Genomic DNA, 17,514 nt, shown 5'->3' with positions numbered 1-17,514 from the left:
TCAAAAGGTAGAAGCAACTCAGGTGTTCAACAACGCAAGAAGGAATAAACAAAACATGGTATATACACACAATGGACTATTATTTAGCCTTAAAAAGGAAGGAAATTCTGATACATGCTACAACATAAATGAACCTTGAAGACATTATGCTGTTAAACAAACCATAACCAAATAAAAACAGTGTTATAATTTCACTTATGTGAGGTATGTCTTCAAATTCATAGAGACAGAATGGTGGTTAACAGGGGCTGGGGAGAGGGGGAGTTAGTGTTTGCTGGGTACAGAGTTTCGGTTTGTGAAAATATGAAAGTTCTGGAGATGGACAGTGATGATGGTTGCACAAAGTGACTATTCTTAATGCCACTGAATTATACACTTAAAATGGTTAAAATTATAAATTTTGTTATGCATATTTTATCACAATAAGAAAAAAGACAGCACACTAAAACTGTCTCCCAGGTTTTGTGAGAATCAAGTGAGATCTATGTAAAGAAGCTCTGTAATCTATTGGATTGGCCCCAAAGTTTGGGTTTTTCTGTAACAGCTTGTGGAAAAACTCAAACTTTTGGGCCAACCCAACATATGGCCCTTCACAAATAGTAACTCTTTTTAATCATCACCCTGTTTATCCCAACCTGATACCATTATCCACATGCTCAATCAAGCCCTGCTCACCTAGCAGCATACTGTTGGAGTTTAAGTGCTATCCAGTGATGTCCACCTTCATTTAACTAGGCCCTGGATTCCATGTGCCAAGGCAATGGTCTCCCAGATTTCTGGTTCTGAAACAGAACAAGACCCCAAATTGGCAAAAGTTTTAGACAAGCCTGGTGGTTTCTATAGAAAAGAACTCAAAAGACTTCCTCCTTTTAATCAGTTTTCCCCAATGCTTAGTTTGGAAGCAGTCCTCAATCAGCAACAAGAGATCAGCATGCCACTGCCAAGAACAAATGAAATCTTCCAATTCAGCTGACTGCCCAACTCCCTGGTCTGCTACCAAGCAAAAGATCTCATAAGGCAGCCTTTGGACAGGTGAAGAATCCCAAACCTCCTTTGAAGGAACAGGATTCTGGGAAAGGAATATAGAAAATATATTCATTGAGCATGAATTAAGAAAAGTAGTTAGATAAGAAATAAAAAATGAAAATGTTAAAACCAAAAGACTGAATAGCCAGCTTTGATGGATTAGACAATTATCTGTAGAGTAGCCTCAGAGCTGAACCCTCAAGCATTCTCAGAAAGTATAAACACTGGTGCAGAATCAGTGTGATAATGCAGTAGTGCAAAACCTAGGAATGATGTTTCTTTCTGGAAAGCAAGGCAATTGGTACCCATAGCCAGATACTGACCAGGATCTGTGTCAACATTCAGGTGCTCTCTGAGGGTCCCGAGTTACCTTATGTCTTCAGGCCTCCTAGAGGATTTTCTTAACTTAGGTAATGCTACAAGGGCTATTTTGAATCTTTTTCCATGAAAAGACGTCTATCCAGAAGTTGCTACCTTTCAGAGGAGGATGTAATTCCATGACTCTCTGAGATGTTATACCTATAACAGCAACAGACAACACCTTCTGTCTTCATTTTGCTACAAACTGGAGGCAAAACAAATGTGCCTCTCTGGGAGTGAAGCAATATAAGGGAAAAGACAATCATGGACAATAGCAATGAAACGTAGGGTCATAGGTATCTAGCCTGTATCTGAACCCCCCAAAAAAAAAAAAAAAGAAGCGTAGGAAATATCCCTTGTACACATCTCTTCTTTTTTAACCAACAGGAGTGGTTGATGAATTGACAGAACCAACAGTCCATTCTCCACAAATGGCTGAAGGCAGAACAAGCCTTGGTGCCTCAACCTGTTCTTTAGTGGTTCATTATTATGAGCCATTGATCCACCATCACTGGGCCCTATGCTCTAAGTTCTTTCCCAAAAATGATTTCAAGTTACGCCATTAAAATTCTGAGTTATATTTGAAAGTAGTACATACAGCACATAAACATTTATCCTCTGGAGCCAAAGCAACCCGAGTTAAAATCATACCTTAGCTGCTTGCTGTGTACCAGGGATCAAAGATACTTCCAGTTTCGATGTTTTCTGATACCCTGCCTGCCAATATCCTCCGTCGCCCCGCCCCCTCACCACCAAGCACGGGGAGCCCACAGGCTACAAGAAAGCAGGCGAATTTGTTCTGCTTTTACTTCCCCATATCCTCAGCTATATTGACGCCTTGAGACTGAGCAACCCTCATTCTCTAGGATGCCTCGACTCTCTTTCTTTCTCTCAGTCCGAACGTTCACAGCTTTTGCAAAAGAATAAAACTCACGCCGCTGGGGCGGGGCCATGCGTTTCCCTTCCCTAACAGGGAGGAACTAAAGTTAAAGTGCCAGGGTTGTTTATCAAATGACTTCCCTGTTACTATGGTAAAGCCGCCGCCGCAATCATTTTTGTGGTCGACATTCACTTGCGTTAGCCTAAGGAAAAAATGAATAATAAGAAATTCTATATACTAAAAGCCTTCAAATTAGCCGAGCTTTAGCTCAGAACCATTATTCTCAAGCGGGGTACGGGGAGAGGGGGCCGGGGGCGACGGCAAGTGCTCTAGTGGAAGTAATACGTACCGACTGTGACGGAATGACGCCGAGGGAGGGACCTTGCGTCCATCCGGCCCAAGCGTCTCCGTCTCAGGCGCTTCCGGCTCACCGGCCGTAGGGAAGTGTGGTCCGCGCTGGGCTGAAGCACTGTACTGAAGTGTTCTTCGGCGCACCGGAAGCCGCAGGAAAAGAGCGATGGCGGGTTTGACTGTGAGAGACCCTGCGGTGGATCGTTCTCTACGTTCCGTGTTCGGTGAGAGAAATTATGTGGAACTGTCCATCGGGGAGGGACAGAAAAAGACAGGGAGCGGCGGGGAATCCCCTCCCTGCGCCTCGGGAATCGCCATGGGAGCCATAGGTCGGGCTTACAGCTCGATCCTGTGGGGCCCCCAGCCTGAGAGACTCGTGATCAAAGTGATGCACCCCTTCCCCCAAGGTCTCTCAGCAAAAACTACCGTGTTGCAAAAAACTACCGTTCAGCTTCTATGCGTTTCTCTTTTCATGAGCTTCAGTTATTAGCCAGAAGCGAGGGATCATGGCAATGTCCTGTGGTACTTCTCACCCTCTAGCCTAGAATACAGGTTGTGTGCTGAGGGTATAGAGCCTTGTGTTCACTTCCCGCCCTCTCATAAGGGCTTTCATCCTCTGCTTTTTACCGGTTACATTTTAGTTCGTGTTTATTAGTAGTGGCTACTTGGCGTCTTAAGATGGATTGTAAATGAATGAATGAATGAATGAACGAACGATTAAAACCTAGTTGAAGAAATTTTTAAGAGGGTCAAGTCTATTCTGAGTAATCTTCAGTCGAAAAAAGTTTTTTTTTTTTTTTTTTTAAGTACGCGTGGTGATTTTAAAGCATCTTTCGGAAGAAACGTGAGGAAACAGTTCCCAATATTTTTTGTTATAGTTGTTTTACAACAGAATAATTTTTAAACATCCTCTAGTACACTCATGGTCATTCTCCTTTGAGTGCATGTATATGTAAAAATAAAGACATATGCGCCAGCTTTAAAAATTATAATATTGACATTTTTAGTAGTTAATGGTAAAACTTAAACAACTTCAGATAAATACCAATGCCTAAGTATTTATTTTCACCGTAGTTAAGGGAAATCTAACACTTGTCAGTCTAGTCTGAAAACTGATACTTAAAGAATGCCTACTTCTTTTGTGTCCAGTCTCAGTGGTTTTATTTCTCTTGTAATTAAAGTCAGCAGCCAAAATTAAAATCTTATCTAAGGGACTACCAGGAAACTGGGATTGAAGGAACATTGTATTTGAACCAGTTGTTACATTGTCAGTGATATATTCAGATTCTTTGTCACTAAAGATCTAGGTTACAAAAATCAGAATTTTGATATGTTATCTATTTTCTTCCTTAGTGGGGAACATTCCTTATGAGGCTACTGAAGAACAGTTAAAGGACATCTTTTCTGAGGTTGGACCTGTTGTTAGTTTCAGGTGAGATCCCCTTTTACTACTTGGTGGAAGTTTCTTAAGAATCACCACAGGTTTGGCCCTTAGTAATAATGGTAAGGTGAATTTCCACATCCATTCTTCTTCTTTGTTAGTTTGTAACAGCTTCATTGAGATTCATATACCATAGGATTCACATTCATTTTTACTAAAATACATTGTTTTCACTTAAAAAGATGTGTAAAAAATGTTTCAATGGGACAGAGCAATGGAGTTATCTGTCTTAGGTACACCAAATTACAAGGCAGTGGTAGTGGGAGGGGCTTCCCAGGTGGCTCAGTGCTAAAGAATCCACCTGCCAATGCAGGAGACTTGGGTTCAATCCCTGGGTTGGAAAGATCCCCTGGAGAAGAGAATAGCAACTCACTCCAGTATTCTTGTCTGGAAAATCGCATGGTGGGTTACAGTCCATGGGATCACAAAAGAGTTGGACACAACTTAGCGACTAAAACAACAGTAATGGTAGTAGGAACCCTGTGTGTATGTAACATTTGCACCTGATGCTTGCTTCTGCTCTCCAGGCTGGTTTATGATAGGGAGACAGGAAAGCCAAAAGGTTATGGCTTCTGTGAATACCAAGACCAGGAGACAGCACTTAGTGCCATGCGAAACCTAAATGGGCGTGAATTTAGTGGGAGAGCGCTTCGAGTGGACAATGCTGCCAGCGAAAAGAACAAAGAAGAGCTGAAGAGTGAGTATACTTCCAAGCTGTATATAACATGAGTTAGTAAAGATGTAACAATGAAGATTTCTCACTCACTGATATGTTTTAGTATCTGTTGAAATGGTTATCAGCCTTTTTACTTGACCCACCTAGTGCTTAGGGAAGTGTGTGTGTGTCTTTGAGAAATAAGGTAAAATTGGCTTAAGCCCTTCCATCTCCAAGGAGTTGATTTCCAGTTGAAGATGAATTTCAGGCTTACCAAGCCATAAGTCATGTTAACTGTCATTAGTGTTTGCCACTCCTGTAATTATGTTACCAGATCTGTAACTGGTGGGGATACCAAGGCATTCTCATGGCTTTTTTCACAAGGTAATAGATCCAGAAATTCCATTTTGAAATTGGAATTTTTTCTGTTTGAACCTTTTGCTTCTGAAATGACTTGTGAAAGGAAATGGATATGCCTAGTCCCTAATTTAGGTTAACACTGTTCACCTGTATGATCTTGGTCTCAACTTTCATCAGAGAACAGAAAATACACTCTGTGACTTTACTTCACAGAAATAAAATATTTGCAAATCACTGATTTCTAGGCTCCAGAAAATTTAAAGTTATCAACAGGTTCTTACAGCAGCCTTGGAAAGTAGATAGCTGAAATGATTTAGCTCTTTATTTTACCTCCTTAACATTTTTGTATCTTCTTCCCAATCAGGCCTTGGAACTGGTGCCCCTGTCATTGAGTCACCTTATGGAGAGACCATCAGTCCTGAGGATGCCCCTGAGTCCATTAGCAAAGCAGTTGCCAGCCTTCCACCAGAGCAGATGTTTGAGCTGATGAAACAGATGAAGGTGGGAGGAGGGATTAGATTATGATTAAATCATATTTTATTATATCAACTCTTCAAGGAGTCATTGATAAGTTAATGGAAATGATATCCTGAGCTCAAATAGTAGATGTGCCTGTTAACCAACATTTCTTACACCTTCAATATTCCACATGTACACAGTGTATTATATATTTCATACAAAGAGTTTTCTATTTTTTGTGCACAGACACACCTACACAATCTGGCTGGGTTTTTGTGGCCCATAGATATCATATGTAAATGTTAAAATGTGGCTTTTTTCCCTAAATGGTGGTATTATGGTATTTGAAATACCTCCTCCTATTCTGGCCTGCCATGCCCAAGATTTTCTGTGGTATGTAAAAATTGATAATTGCTTCTTTTTTAAAAAGTAATTAATTATCTGTGGCTATGCTGGGTCTTCATTGCTGCATGGGCTTTTTCTAGTTGCAACAAGTGGGGCTAATCTAGTTGCAGTGTGCCAGCTTCTGATGTTGCAGAGCATGGGCTTTAGAGCATGCGGGCTCAGGACTCATGGCACATAGGCTTAGTTGCCCTGCAGCATGTAGAATCTTCCTGGACCAGGGATGGAACCAATGTTTCCTGCATTGGCAGGTGGATTCTTAATCAGGAGGTCCCCAGGAGAGTCCCAGTAATAGCTTTAAAAGCCTCTTGCATATTACATTTCTCAGATGAGAATAGCTCTAAATCACTGTCAATTTCTGAGTAATAAGTATTGAACCTAATGATGAATCTGTTTATCTTCACAGCTCTGTGTCCAGAATAGTCCTCAAGAAGCACGGAACATGCTGCTTCAGAACCCTCAACTGGCTTATGCTTTGCTACAAGCACAGGTAGTCATGAGAATTGTGGATCCAGAAATTGCCTTGGTAAGTGCTTCTGGTTCTTTTATGGAAATGCTAAGGTAAACCATGAGTAGGAAAGAAACAGACAGCACATAGATTTGTCTTCTCACTTTTTAGAAAATTTTGCATCGCCAGACAAATATCCCTACGCTGATTGCAGGCAACCCTCAGACAGTCCACAGTGCCGGACCTGGCTCAGGATCCAGTGTGTCAATGAACCAGCAGAATCCTCAGACACCTCAGGCCCAGACTTTGGTAAGACTTTATCCCTTAACATTTTTTTAAATCTGCCTTGAGAATGTCATTTTCATTTTAGAAGGGTATATTGAAAGAGGAATGTTCAGCAGCCAGAGATGATAATTTCAATTTCCAAGCATAAAAACAGTTAACAAGGTTGCATAGTACATGACATCTAAATTAAGACATATTTGGTGCCAAGTTTGTAAAACAAAGATCCTTGCTTTATGCCCTTTGTTATAAGCTAATTTTGTGTATATGCATGCATGGCACTGTGGTTGGCACTTTGTTCTTCCATAGATACTATCTCATTTAATACTTAGAGCATTGTATGATGTTGGCACTCTTATCTCCATTCTTACCGATGAAAAAAGTGAAGCTAATTTTCCAAGTGTGACACAAAACCTTGGAGCCATGATAATCAATATATTTGAAAACTGAAAAATCCTGTATGGAGAAAAAGAAATAAATACCGGAGACAAACGACAAATTGGAAAAAAGAATTTGCCACACACATGATGCACTGCAGGCTGACTACTTAAGTTAGTCATGTTCTAGAATATTTATCACCACTTTATAATAGTGAAAAATTGGAAACATCCTAAATGTATAACAATGGAAGAATGGAGAAAAGTGTATTTATTTAATGAAATACTCTGTAACAGTTCAATAAAATACATTGTGTCACCATGAATAACTTTCAGAATGTAGTTTCATGTAGCAGTTAGGGTGAACTAGGATACATGCTATCAACACAGACAACTCAAAAATGTAATGCCCTACAGAAGTGAAAATAAGTAAATGGGCAATGGCACCCCACTCCAGTACTCTTGCCTGGAAACTCCCATGGACGGAGGAGCCTGGTAGGCTGCAGTCCATGGGGTCGCTAAGAGTTGGGCACGACTGAGCAACTTCACGTTCACTTTTTACTTTCATGCACTGGAGAAGGAAATGACAACCCACTCCAGTGTTCTTGCCTGGAGAATCCCAGGGACAGAGGAGCCTAGTGGGCTGCCGTCTGTGGGGTCGCACAGAGTCGGACACAACTGAAGCGACTTAGCAGCAGCAGCAGCAGCATTTCCAAAATATGGGATGTATGTGTCTGTACATATCCCAAAAGCATGTTGAATGAGTTGCAAAGAACATGTTCAGTATGTAATTGATTACCTAAAACTTCAAAACATCCATCAGAATTGTTCACTGGTTGTCTTAAGAAGGAGATGCAGGATGCAACTGGGAAAGACCTATGGGAGATTTCAATTGTATATATATATATGTATATATATATGTATATAAATGTATACACATATATGTATATGTGTATGTGTATATATATGTATGTGTGTGTGTATATATATATATATATATATATAAAATATGTTTCCTTGGGCTGGATGAAGCAGAAGCTAGAATTAAGATTGCAAGGAGAAATATCAATAACCTCAGATACGCAGATGACACCATCCTTAAGGTAGAAAGCAAAGAGGAACTAAAGAACCTCTTGATGAAAGTGAAAGAGAAGAGTGTAAAAGCTGGCTTAAAACTCATTGTTCAAAAAACTAAAATCATGGCATCCAGGTCCCATCACTTCACGGCAAATAAATGGGGGAAGAAATGGAAACAGTGATGGATTTTATTTTCTTGGGCCGCAGAATCACTGCAGATGGTGACTGCAGCCATGAAATTAAAAGACACTTGTGCCTTGGAAGGAAAGCTGTGACAAACCTAGAGAGCATTTTGAAAAGCAGAGATGTTAGTTTCCTAACAAAGGTCCTTGTAGCCAAAGCTATGGTTTTTCCAGTAGTCATGTATGGATGTGAGAGTCGGACACTAAAGAAAGCAGAGGGCCAAAGAAATGATGCTTTTGAACTGTGGTGTTGGAGAAAACTCTTGAGAATCCCCTGGACAGCAAGGACATCAAACCAGTCAATCCTAAAGGAAATCACTCCTGAATGTCCATTGGAAGGACTGATGCTGAAGCTAAGGCTCCAATATTTTGACTACCTGATGTGAAGAACTGACTCATTGGAAAAGACCCTGATGCTGGGAAAGATTGAAGGCGGGAGGAAAAGAGGATGACAGAGGATGAGATGGTGAGATGGCATCACCGATTCAATGGACATGAGTTTGAGCAAGCTCCAGGAGCTGGTGATGGGCAGGGAAGCCTGGCATGCTGCAGTCTATGGAGTCGCAAAGAGTCAGACATGACTGAGCAACTGAACTGAACCAACTGAATATGTTTCCTAAGATGTATGGTTATTTTATTCTCTCTATAACATATATCTGGAATTTTTCACAATAAACAACAACAACAAAAAAGACCTCAAATAAATTAATAAGAAACTTGCCAGTAACCCAGTAGAAAACTATGCAATGGACATGAACTGTTCATAAGCATAGAAATGCAGATATATATTAAATGTGTGAAAACTGTTCAACTTCAAAACAAGATAAATGTGAATGAAGTACAGTAAGCTGCCATTTTTCACCTGTTAGATTGGCAGAGGTAAACAACTTGAATTACTCATACAAAGGTTTATGGTAAGGGTCAGCAAACATCTTCTAAATGGCCAGATAGTAAATTTGGGGGCAGCTTTGCAGGCCATGGGATCTGTCTTGATTACCCAACTCTGCCATTAGAGTATGAAATGAACCATAGGCAATACGCAAACAAATGTGCATGATTGTGTTCTGGTAAAACTTTATTTATGAAACCAAGCAGTGAGCCAAATTTGGCTCCATGGGTCATAGTTTACCAACCCATGCTCTGATTCAGTAAATGCGGAAATAAATTAAGATCCAGAGAGGTTAACTGCTCCAAAAATAACAATCTAAGTGGCAAATCCAGGGTCTGAACCTGGTTCTATCTGTCCTCATAGCCTGTTTTCTCTTAACCACCTCACTATACAGTTTTCTTTTTTCTGTTCTAGAGTTTCGTGTGTGTTCTCTGAGACCATCTGATTTTTAAAATACTTGTATACCTTAGTTTTATTCTGTATTTATTGAGCTCTTTCTATTCCAAGGGACTCCTCAGTTCTCTTGGAAATACACAGATGAAAACATAACATTCCCTTTCCCTCTAGGAGCTTTAATGTAGCATTAAACTGTTTTGTTGTTTACATTCCCCTCAAACCAGAATTGTATCTAAGAAAAGTGATGAGAAAAGAATGGTCAAAAAATTTTTTTCACCTTAAAAATATAGACTGCCAACAGTTCCATTTTTAAAAGGAAAAAGTCTTAAATTCTTTCCTCTTGGTTTCAAGGCACTTTTTTTTTTAAAAAACTCTTACTGCCAGGCCCTGGTCTTGAAGTCAGCAATAGGTGTTATATATGGCCTTGGAAGAAAAGTTATGACAAACTTAGACAGCATATTAAAAAGCAGAGACATTATTTTGCCAACAAAGGTCCATCTAGTCAAAGTTATGGTTTTCCCAGTAATCATGTATGGATGTTAGAATTGGACCCTAAAGAAAGCTGAGTGCCAAAAAATTGATGCTTTTGAACTGTGGTGTTGGAAAAGACTCTTGAGAGTCCTTTGGGCTGCAAGAAGATCAAACCAGTCAATCCTAAAGGAAATCAATCCTGAATATTCATTGGAAGGACTGATACTAAAGCTCCAATACTTTAGCCACCTAATGGCGAAGAGCTGACTCATTAGAAAAGACCCTGATGCTAGGAAAGATTGGAGGCGGGAGAAGGGGATGACAGAGGATGAGATGGTTGGATGGCATCACCAACTCAATGGACATGAGTTTGAGCACACTCTGGGAAATGATGAAGGACAGGGAGGCCTGGTGTGCTGTAGTCCATGGGGTCACAAAGAGTTGGACACAACTGAGCCACTGAACAAAATGGCCTCACTGCACAGACAAGACTTGTGTATCTCTACTTTTAGAATATGGTCTCTCTTAGTCGTGTTCTGTATAACCAGGCTCATTGTATGTATTGCAACTTCTGTTCAAAGTGTTATAAATCTAATGTTGCATTAGACATGCTGTAGGAAAAGGGTATTTGGTAGAATATTTGGTGGTATCCATCTGAAGACTTTGCATGTTGAGTCTCCACAGAGGCCTATACATACTCTGGTTTTTCTCTTGGTCAGAGTGGAATGCATGTCAATGGTGCGCCTCCTCTGATGCAAGCTTCCCTGCAGGCTGGAGTTGCAGCACCAGGTCAGATACCAGCCACTGTAACAGGACCTGGCCCTGGTTCCTTAGCTCCTGCAGGTATGTTTTCATTTAGAGTCTTTGACATTTTGGTGTTTTGCTAGAGTTTCGTTATAGCAAATGGCATAGTATATAGCAAAATTATGATGTGGCAATGAGATCTTGATACTAATGTATAGCTAGGCAGTATATATCCTAGGTGGAAGAAATAGTTGATTTATTGTATACAAATTTACATGTCTGATTATGAGAGCAAGGCAAAGAATGATAAAATTCCAAGTTAATGAGGAGAAAAATAGAATGAATGGAAACTAGACCAAATCAACAAATACAGAGAAAAGGAAACGACATTGTGAAGTTATAATAATAAACACAGAGTTAAGGTGGAAGGAATAAAGTCTCATGTAGTCATTCTGCTAAATGTGAATGGACTGAATTCTCCCACTAAGAGCCAGAGACTGTTAGGTTAGGTTAAAAAGTACATGGGGTGGGTGGGGGGTGGGAAACAAAAACAAAATGCCTGGTCATGTTTGTTGTTACCATTATGTTTAACAAACATAACACTGTATTTCATGAACTAGAGTGCTGCTAAGTCGCTTCAGTCGTGTCCAACTCTGTGTGACCCCATAGTGAGACAACAACAAAAGGAAGAAAAGAATTTTAAAAACTAATATGTTCACTAAAATTGTGTATGTAGGAATTAATATTACACTTACAGCTTTTCATCATTCAGCAACCATAACTTAAAATGTTATGGGTGGAATAGTGACTCCTCATATGAAACACCTGTGTGAACATATGACCTGTATTTCAGAGAAGGCAATGGCACCCCACTCCACTACTCTTGCCTGGAAAGTACCATGGATGGAGGAGCCTTGTAGGCTGCAGTCCATGCGGTCGCTATGAGTCGGACACGACTGAGCGACTTCACTTTCACTTTTCACTTTCATGCATTGGAGAAGGAAATGGCAACCCACTCCAGTGTTCTTGCCTGGAGAATCCCAGGGACGGGGGAGCCTGGTGGGCTGCTGTCCACAGAGTTGGACACGACTGAAACGACTTAGCAGCAGCAGCAGCAGCAGCAGCATGCAACAAACTTGTTTGTTATTTTATCTAATCTGGGTTAGATTAACTGCAACACAACTAATAGGTGATAATTTAGATTTAAATTTTTCTGCTTTATAAAGAAACCAGTCTAAAGATCTAAGTTGACAGGGAATGGGAGAAGGGATTTTTATTTATTTATTTATTTATTTTAATTGGAGACTAAATACTTTACAGTATTATAGTGGTTTTTGCCATACATTGACATGAATCAGCCACAGGCGCACATGTCTTCCCCATCCAGAACCCCCTTCCCACCTCCTTCCCCATCCCATCCCCCAGGGTCATCCCAGTGCACCAGCCCTGAGCACCCTGTCTCATGCGTCAAACCTGGACTGGCAATCCGCTTCACGTATGCTAATATACACGTTTCAATGCTACCCTCTCAAATCATCCCACCCTTGCCTTCTCCCACAGAGTCCAAAAGACTCTTCTTTACATCTGTATCTCTTTTGCTATCTTGCATATAGGGTCATCGTTACCATCTTTCTAAATTCCATATATATGCATTAGTATACTGTATTGGTGTTTTTCTTTCTGACCTACTTCACTCTGTATAATAGGCTCCAGTTTCATCCACCTCATTAGGACTGATTCAAATGCATTCTTTTTGATGGCCGAGTAATATTCCATTGTGTATATGTACCACTGCTTTCTTATCCATTCATCTGCCAATGGACATCTAGGTTGCTTCCATGTCCTGGCTATTATAAACAGTGCTGTGATGAACATTGGGGTACACGTGTCTCTTTCAATTCTGCTTTCCTCGGTGTGTATGTCCAGCAGTGGGATTGCTGGGTCGTTTGGCAGTTTTATTTCCAGTTTTTTCAAGAATCTCCATACTGTTCTCCATAGTGGCTATACTAGTTTGCATTCCCACCAACAGTATAAGAGGGTTCCCTTTTCTCCACACCCTCTCCAGCATTTATTGTTTGTAGACTTTTGGATAGCAGCCATTCTGACTGGCATGAGATGGTAGCTCACTGTGGTTTTGATTTGCAGTTCTCTGGTAATGAGTGATGTTGAGCATCTTTTCATGTGTTTGTTAACCATCTGTATGTCTTCTTTGGAGAAATATCTGTTTAGTTTGACCCATTTTTTGATTGGGTCGTTTATTTTTCTGGAATTGAGCAGCAGGAGCTGCTTGTATAATTTTGAGATTAATTCTTTGTCAGTTGCTTCATTTGCTATTATTTTCTACCATTCTGAAGGCTGTTTTTTCACCTTGCTTATAGTTTCCTTCATTGTGCAAAAGCTTTTAAGTTCAATTAGGTCCCATTTGTTTTATTTTTGCTTTTATTTCCATTACTCTGGGAGGTGGGTCATAGAGGATCCTGCTGTGATTTATGTTCGAGAGTGTTTTGCCTATGTTTTCCTCTAGGAGTTTTATAGTTTCTGGTCTTACATTTAGATCTTTAATCCATTTTGAGTTTATTTTTGTGTATGGTGTTAGAAAGTGTTCTAGTTTCATTCTTTTACAAGTGCTTGACCAGTTTTCCCAGCATCACTCGTTAAAGAGATTTTCTTTTCTCCATTGTATATTTTTTCCTCCTTTGTCAAAGATAAGGTGTCCATAGGTGTGTGGATTTATCTCTGGGCTTTCTAGTTTGTTCCATTGATCTATATTTCTGTCTTTGTGCCAGTACTATACTGTCTTGATGACTGTAGCTTTGTAGTAGAGCCTGAAGTCAGGCAGGTTGATGCCTCCAGTTGCATTCTTCTTTCTCAAGATTGCTTTGGCTATTTGAGGTTTTTTGTATTTCCATACAAATTGTGAAATTATTTGTTCTAGATCTGTGAAAAATACCGTTGGTAGCTTGATAGGGATTACACTGAATCTATAGATTGCTTTGGGTAGTATACTCACTTTTGCTGTATTGATTCTTCCAGTCCATGAACATGGTATATTTCTCCATCTATTTGTGTCGTCTTTGATTTCTTTCATCAGTGTTTTATAGTTTTCTATAAATAGGCCTTTGTTTCTTTAGGTAGATTTATTCCTAAGTATTTTATTCTTTTCATTGCAATGGTGAATGTGATTGTTTCCTTAATTTCTCTTTCTGTTTTCTCATTGTTAGTGTATAGGAATGCAAGGGATTTCTGTGTATTAATTTTATATCCTGCAACTTTACTATATTCATTGATTAGCTCTAGTAATTTTCTAGTGGAGTCTTTAGGGTTTTCTGTGTAGAGGATCATGTCATCTGCAAACAGTGAGAGTTTTACTTCTTCTTGTCCAATCTGGATTCTTTTTATTTCTTTTTCTTCTCTGATGAAGAAAAGCTAGAACTTCCAAAACTATGTTAAATAGTAGTAGTGAGAGTGGGCACCCTTGTCTTGTTCCTGACTTTAGGGGAAAAGCTTTCAGTTTTTCATCATTTTTCATCAACAGGATAGTGTTTGCTGTTAGTTTATCATATATGGCTTTTATTATGTTTAGGTATGTTCCTGGAATAAGGGATTTTTAAATAAATTTCAGCAAACAGTTTTCCCTTATCCTATAGAGTTACCGTTGAACTTAAATTACCTTTCACTGAAAGAAAGAGATTCCATGTTTTATATATTTTCTTGTGTTATAGGTTCCTAACTTATCCTAAAATATCACAAGTTGGATGTAACGTGGTCCTACTACACATGGCAAGTGTGCAACTTGTGACATGCAACTCATTACATGAGTTGAGAAACACCTAAGCTGGTCTATACCCTGTTCAGTGAGCCTAGTGCACATCATGCATTTGTATGTCACAGCAGTGTCAAGTTTCTATAAAAATGTCTGCTATCCATTTCTGTACTTAACATTGTCATGAACTGTTAACATACAGTATATAAATCATTGTCATCTGTAGACAAAACGTAAGTAAGGATGTTGAAAAATAAAATAATGGAACCAGTAAGCTTGATTTAACATAGAGAGCCTTACATATTTTGACTAGAAAATATACTCATCCCATTAAAAAGTGACTACTTAGCCATAAAAAATAAAAACAAGTTTTAATATGTAGAGATTTTACATGCTGCATTCTTTGCTTATAAGCCAATACTGCTACTGCTAAGTCACTTCAGTCGTGTCTGACTCTGTGTGACCCCATAGACGGCAGCCCACAGGGCTCCCCCGTCCCTGGGATTCTCCAGGCAAGAACACTGGAGTGGGTTGCCATTTCCTTCTCCATTGCATGAAAGTAAAAAGTGAAAGTGAAGTCGATCAGTCATGTCTGACCCTCAGCGACCCCATGGACTGCAGCCTACCAGGCTCCTCCATCCATGGGATTTTCCAGGCAAGAGTACTGGAGTGGGGTGCCATTGCCTTCTCCGTATAAGCCAATAAAGATAGGAATAAATAATTAAAAAGCAACTGTAAAAAACCTTTTAAAGTTAAGGAGCATATTCTTGGTAGTCCTTGAATTAAAGAGGAAATAAAAAGAAATTTATAAATTATCAAAAATACAACAAAAAGTAATACACTCCATTAAAAAGTGTGTGGGGAAATAGTGAAAGCAGTATTTAAAGGAAAGTGAATATCCTTAACACCTGATTAAAGAATAAAGGAACTTTGCTAGTTCTAGCGTATTAGACAGAGAAGGCAATGGCACCCCACTCCAGTACTCTTGCCTGGAAAATCCCATGGATGGAGGAGCCTGGTAGGCTGCAGTCCGTGGGGTCACTAAGGGTCGGACATGACTGAGTGACTTCACTTTCACTTTTCACTTTCATGCATTGGAGAAGGAAATGGCAACCCACTCCAGTGTTCTTGCCTGGAGAATCCCAGGGATGGGGGAGCCTGGTGGGCTGCCATCTATGCGGTTGCACAGAGTCGGACACGACTGGAGCAACTTAGCAGCAGCAGCAGCAGTAGAGTATTAGAAACACAAAGTAAGTGTAAAAGGAATTTAAGTAATTGAATTTTCATGTTTTTTTTTTAATGAGTTTGTAGCATTTATAGTTCTAAAGTTATTAAAACTTCACTACAAGTTTTAGGATACCCTGTACGAAGCTCTTTGGCAGTTGCTGAGAAGGGGAAACAAACTAGTAGAAAAGTAAGCAAAAAAAATGAGTAGGTACTTCATAGAAGAGCAAAGCCAGATGGCAACAAAAACATTCATTTCTTTTCAGGGGATTGCAAATTAAATAACAAGATTTCACTATACTTGAGCCTAGCAGACAAGCAAAAGTTTTCAGAGATGACACTTGGTGGAGGGAGTGATACTATACATTGCTAGTGGAAATGTACAGTTTTTCATCCTTTTAATAGTCTCACATTAAAAATTCATGTACACTTTAACCCACCAATTCCACTTCTGGGAAGCTAGTCCGTACAAATAAAGGTGCCGTTATGGGATAGTGTAATGAGAAATTAGGCCCATGATGGCTTCTGCTACTGCTTACCTCAGATCCTAAATCTTTGTATCGTTTTGGTGAGTGGTCTGAATAAATCATAGCACGTTATAGCTAAAAGAGAACTTTGAAATCATTTAGACCTCAGATGTTAATGTGCATTAGCTTCACCTGAAGGGCTTATTAAAACACAGATTACTGGTCTCCACACCCAGACTTTAATTCAGCAGGTCTGAGGTAGGGCTCTGAGCTTTGCAGTTCTGACACATTCCTGGTGATGCTGATGCTGCTCATCTGGGGACCATGTTCTGAGAAGATACTCATTCCCTGTACAGATGAGCAAGCCTGGAGGCTATATTAATTTTTATCAAATCAGTTGTCTAAAATGACAATTACTTAGTAACATTATTACGGCTAGCACAGATTCAGGTTCTCAATTTATGGCTCTTTGATGCCTGACATGTTAAATGGGATAAGAGAATGTGACATGTACTTGGATATTTTAGATAAGTGTTAAAGAACTGCAAATAGTTCAGCCTGTCTTTTCTTCCCTTTTGCAGCAAATATTACTGTTTTGAGGAAAAGAAAATTACTGCTGTGTGGGAAGGACCAGACAAGTACTTATGGTATATGTTTAGTCTTTGTATAGCAATCATACCCCTGCTGGTTAGAGTAGACCTGTCATTCTCAACACTATTAGACCCAGTGACTCCTTTTTGTAACAGATATCTTACACTTATGCTTTCAGTTCAGTTCAGTCACTCAGTTGCGTCCGACTCTTTGTGACCCCATGAATCGCAGCACACCAGGCCTCCCTATCCATCACCAACTCCCAGAGTTCACTCAGACTCATGTCTATCAAGTCGGTGATGCCATCGAGCCATCTCATCCTCTGTCGTCCCCTTCTCCTTCTGCCCCCAATCTCTCCAAGCATCAGAGTCTTTTCCAATGAGTCAACTCTTCGCATGAGGTGGCCAAAGTACTGGAGTTTCAGCTTTAGCATCATTCCTTCCAAAGTAATCCCAGGGCTGATCTCCTTCAGAATGGACTGGTTGGATCTCCTTGCAGTCCAAGGGACTCTCAAGAGTCTTCTTCAACACCACAGTTCAAAAGCATCAATTCTTCGGTGCTCAGCCTTCTTCACAGTCCAACTCTCACATCCATACATGACCGCTGGAAAAACCATAGCCTTGACTAGACAGACCTTTGTTGGCAAAGTAATGTCTCTACTTTTCAGTA

General features: G+C 39.9%; 2 protein-coding genes across 5 annotated transcripts in view; one reads left to right on the top strand and one right to left on the bottom strand.

The window, feature by feature from the left end:
- The window catches only part of SYTL4 (synaptotagmin like 4), a 98,901-nt gene extending 96,314 nt beyond the window's left edge, over positions 1-2,587 (bottom strand). For 2 of the 4 annotated variants that reach the window (XM_070366434.1, XM_070366431.1), the window contains exon 1: positions 2,038-2,587. The gene's annotated coding sequence lies outside the window, so the exon portion shown is untranslated. Of the gene's footprint in view, positions 1-675; positions 783-1,349; positions 1,546-2,037 lie in introns of all 4 variants that reach the window. The other 2 variants (XM_070366432.1, XM_070366433.1) reach the window with 2 other exon arrangements.
- Positions 2,588-2,668: 81 nt separating this feature from the next.
- Positions 2,669-17,514, top strand: part of CSTF2 (cleavage stimulation factor subunit 2) — a 34,347-nt gene continuing 19,501 nt past the window's right edge. Inside the window, exons 1-7 of the mRNA XM_005901010.3 lie at positions 2,669-2,841; positions 3,971-4,049; positions 4,586-4,755; positions 5,438-5,574; positions 6,341-6,460; positions 6,554-6,691; positions 10,776-10,899. Of these exons, the coding sequence (XP_005901072.1) occupies positions 2,784-2,841; positions 3,971-4,049; positions 4,586-4,755; positions 5,438-5,574; positions 6,341-6,460; positions 6,554-6,691; positions 10,776-10,899 (826 nt within the window). The 5' untranslated portion in view covers positions 2,669-2,783. The remainder of the gene's footprint in view (positions 2,842-3,970; positions 4,050-4,585; positions 4,756-5,437; positions 5,575-6,340; positions 6,461-6,553; positions 6,692-10,775; positions 10,900-17,514) is intronic.

Source organism: Bos mutus, chromosome X, assembly GCF_027580195.1.
Source record: "Bos mutus isolate GX-2022 chromosome X, NWIPB_WYAK_1.1, whole genome shotgun sequence".
Lineage (NCBI taxonomy): Eukaryota > Metazoa > Chordata > Mammalia > Artiodactyla > Bovidae > Bos > Bos mutus.
This window is presented reverse-complemented; position numbering and strand designations above follow the sequence as displayed.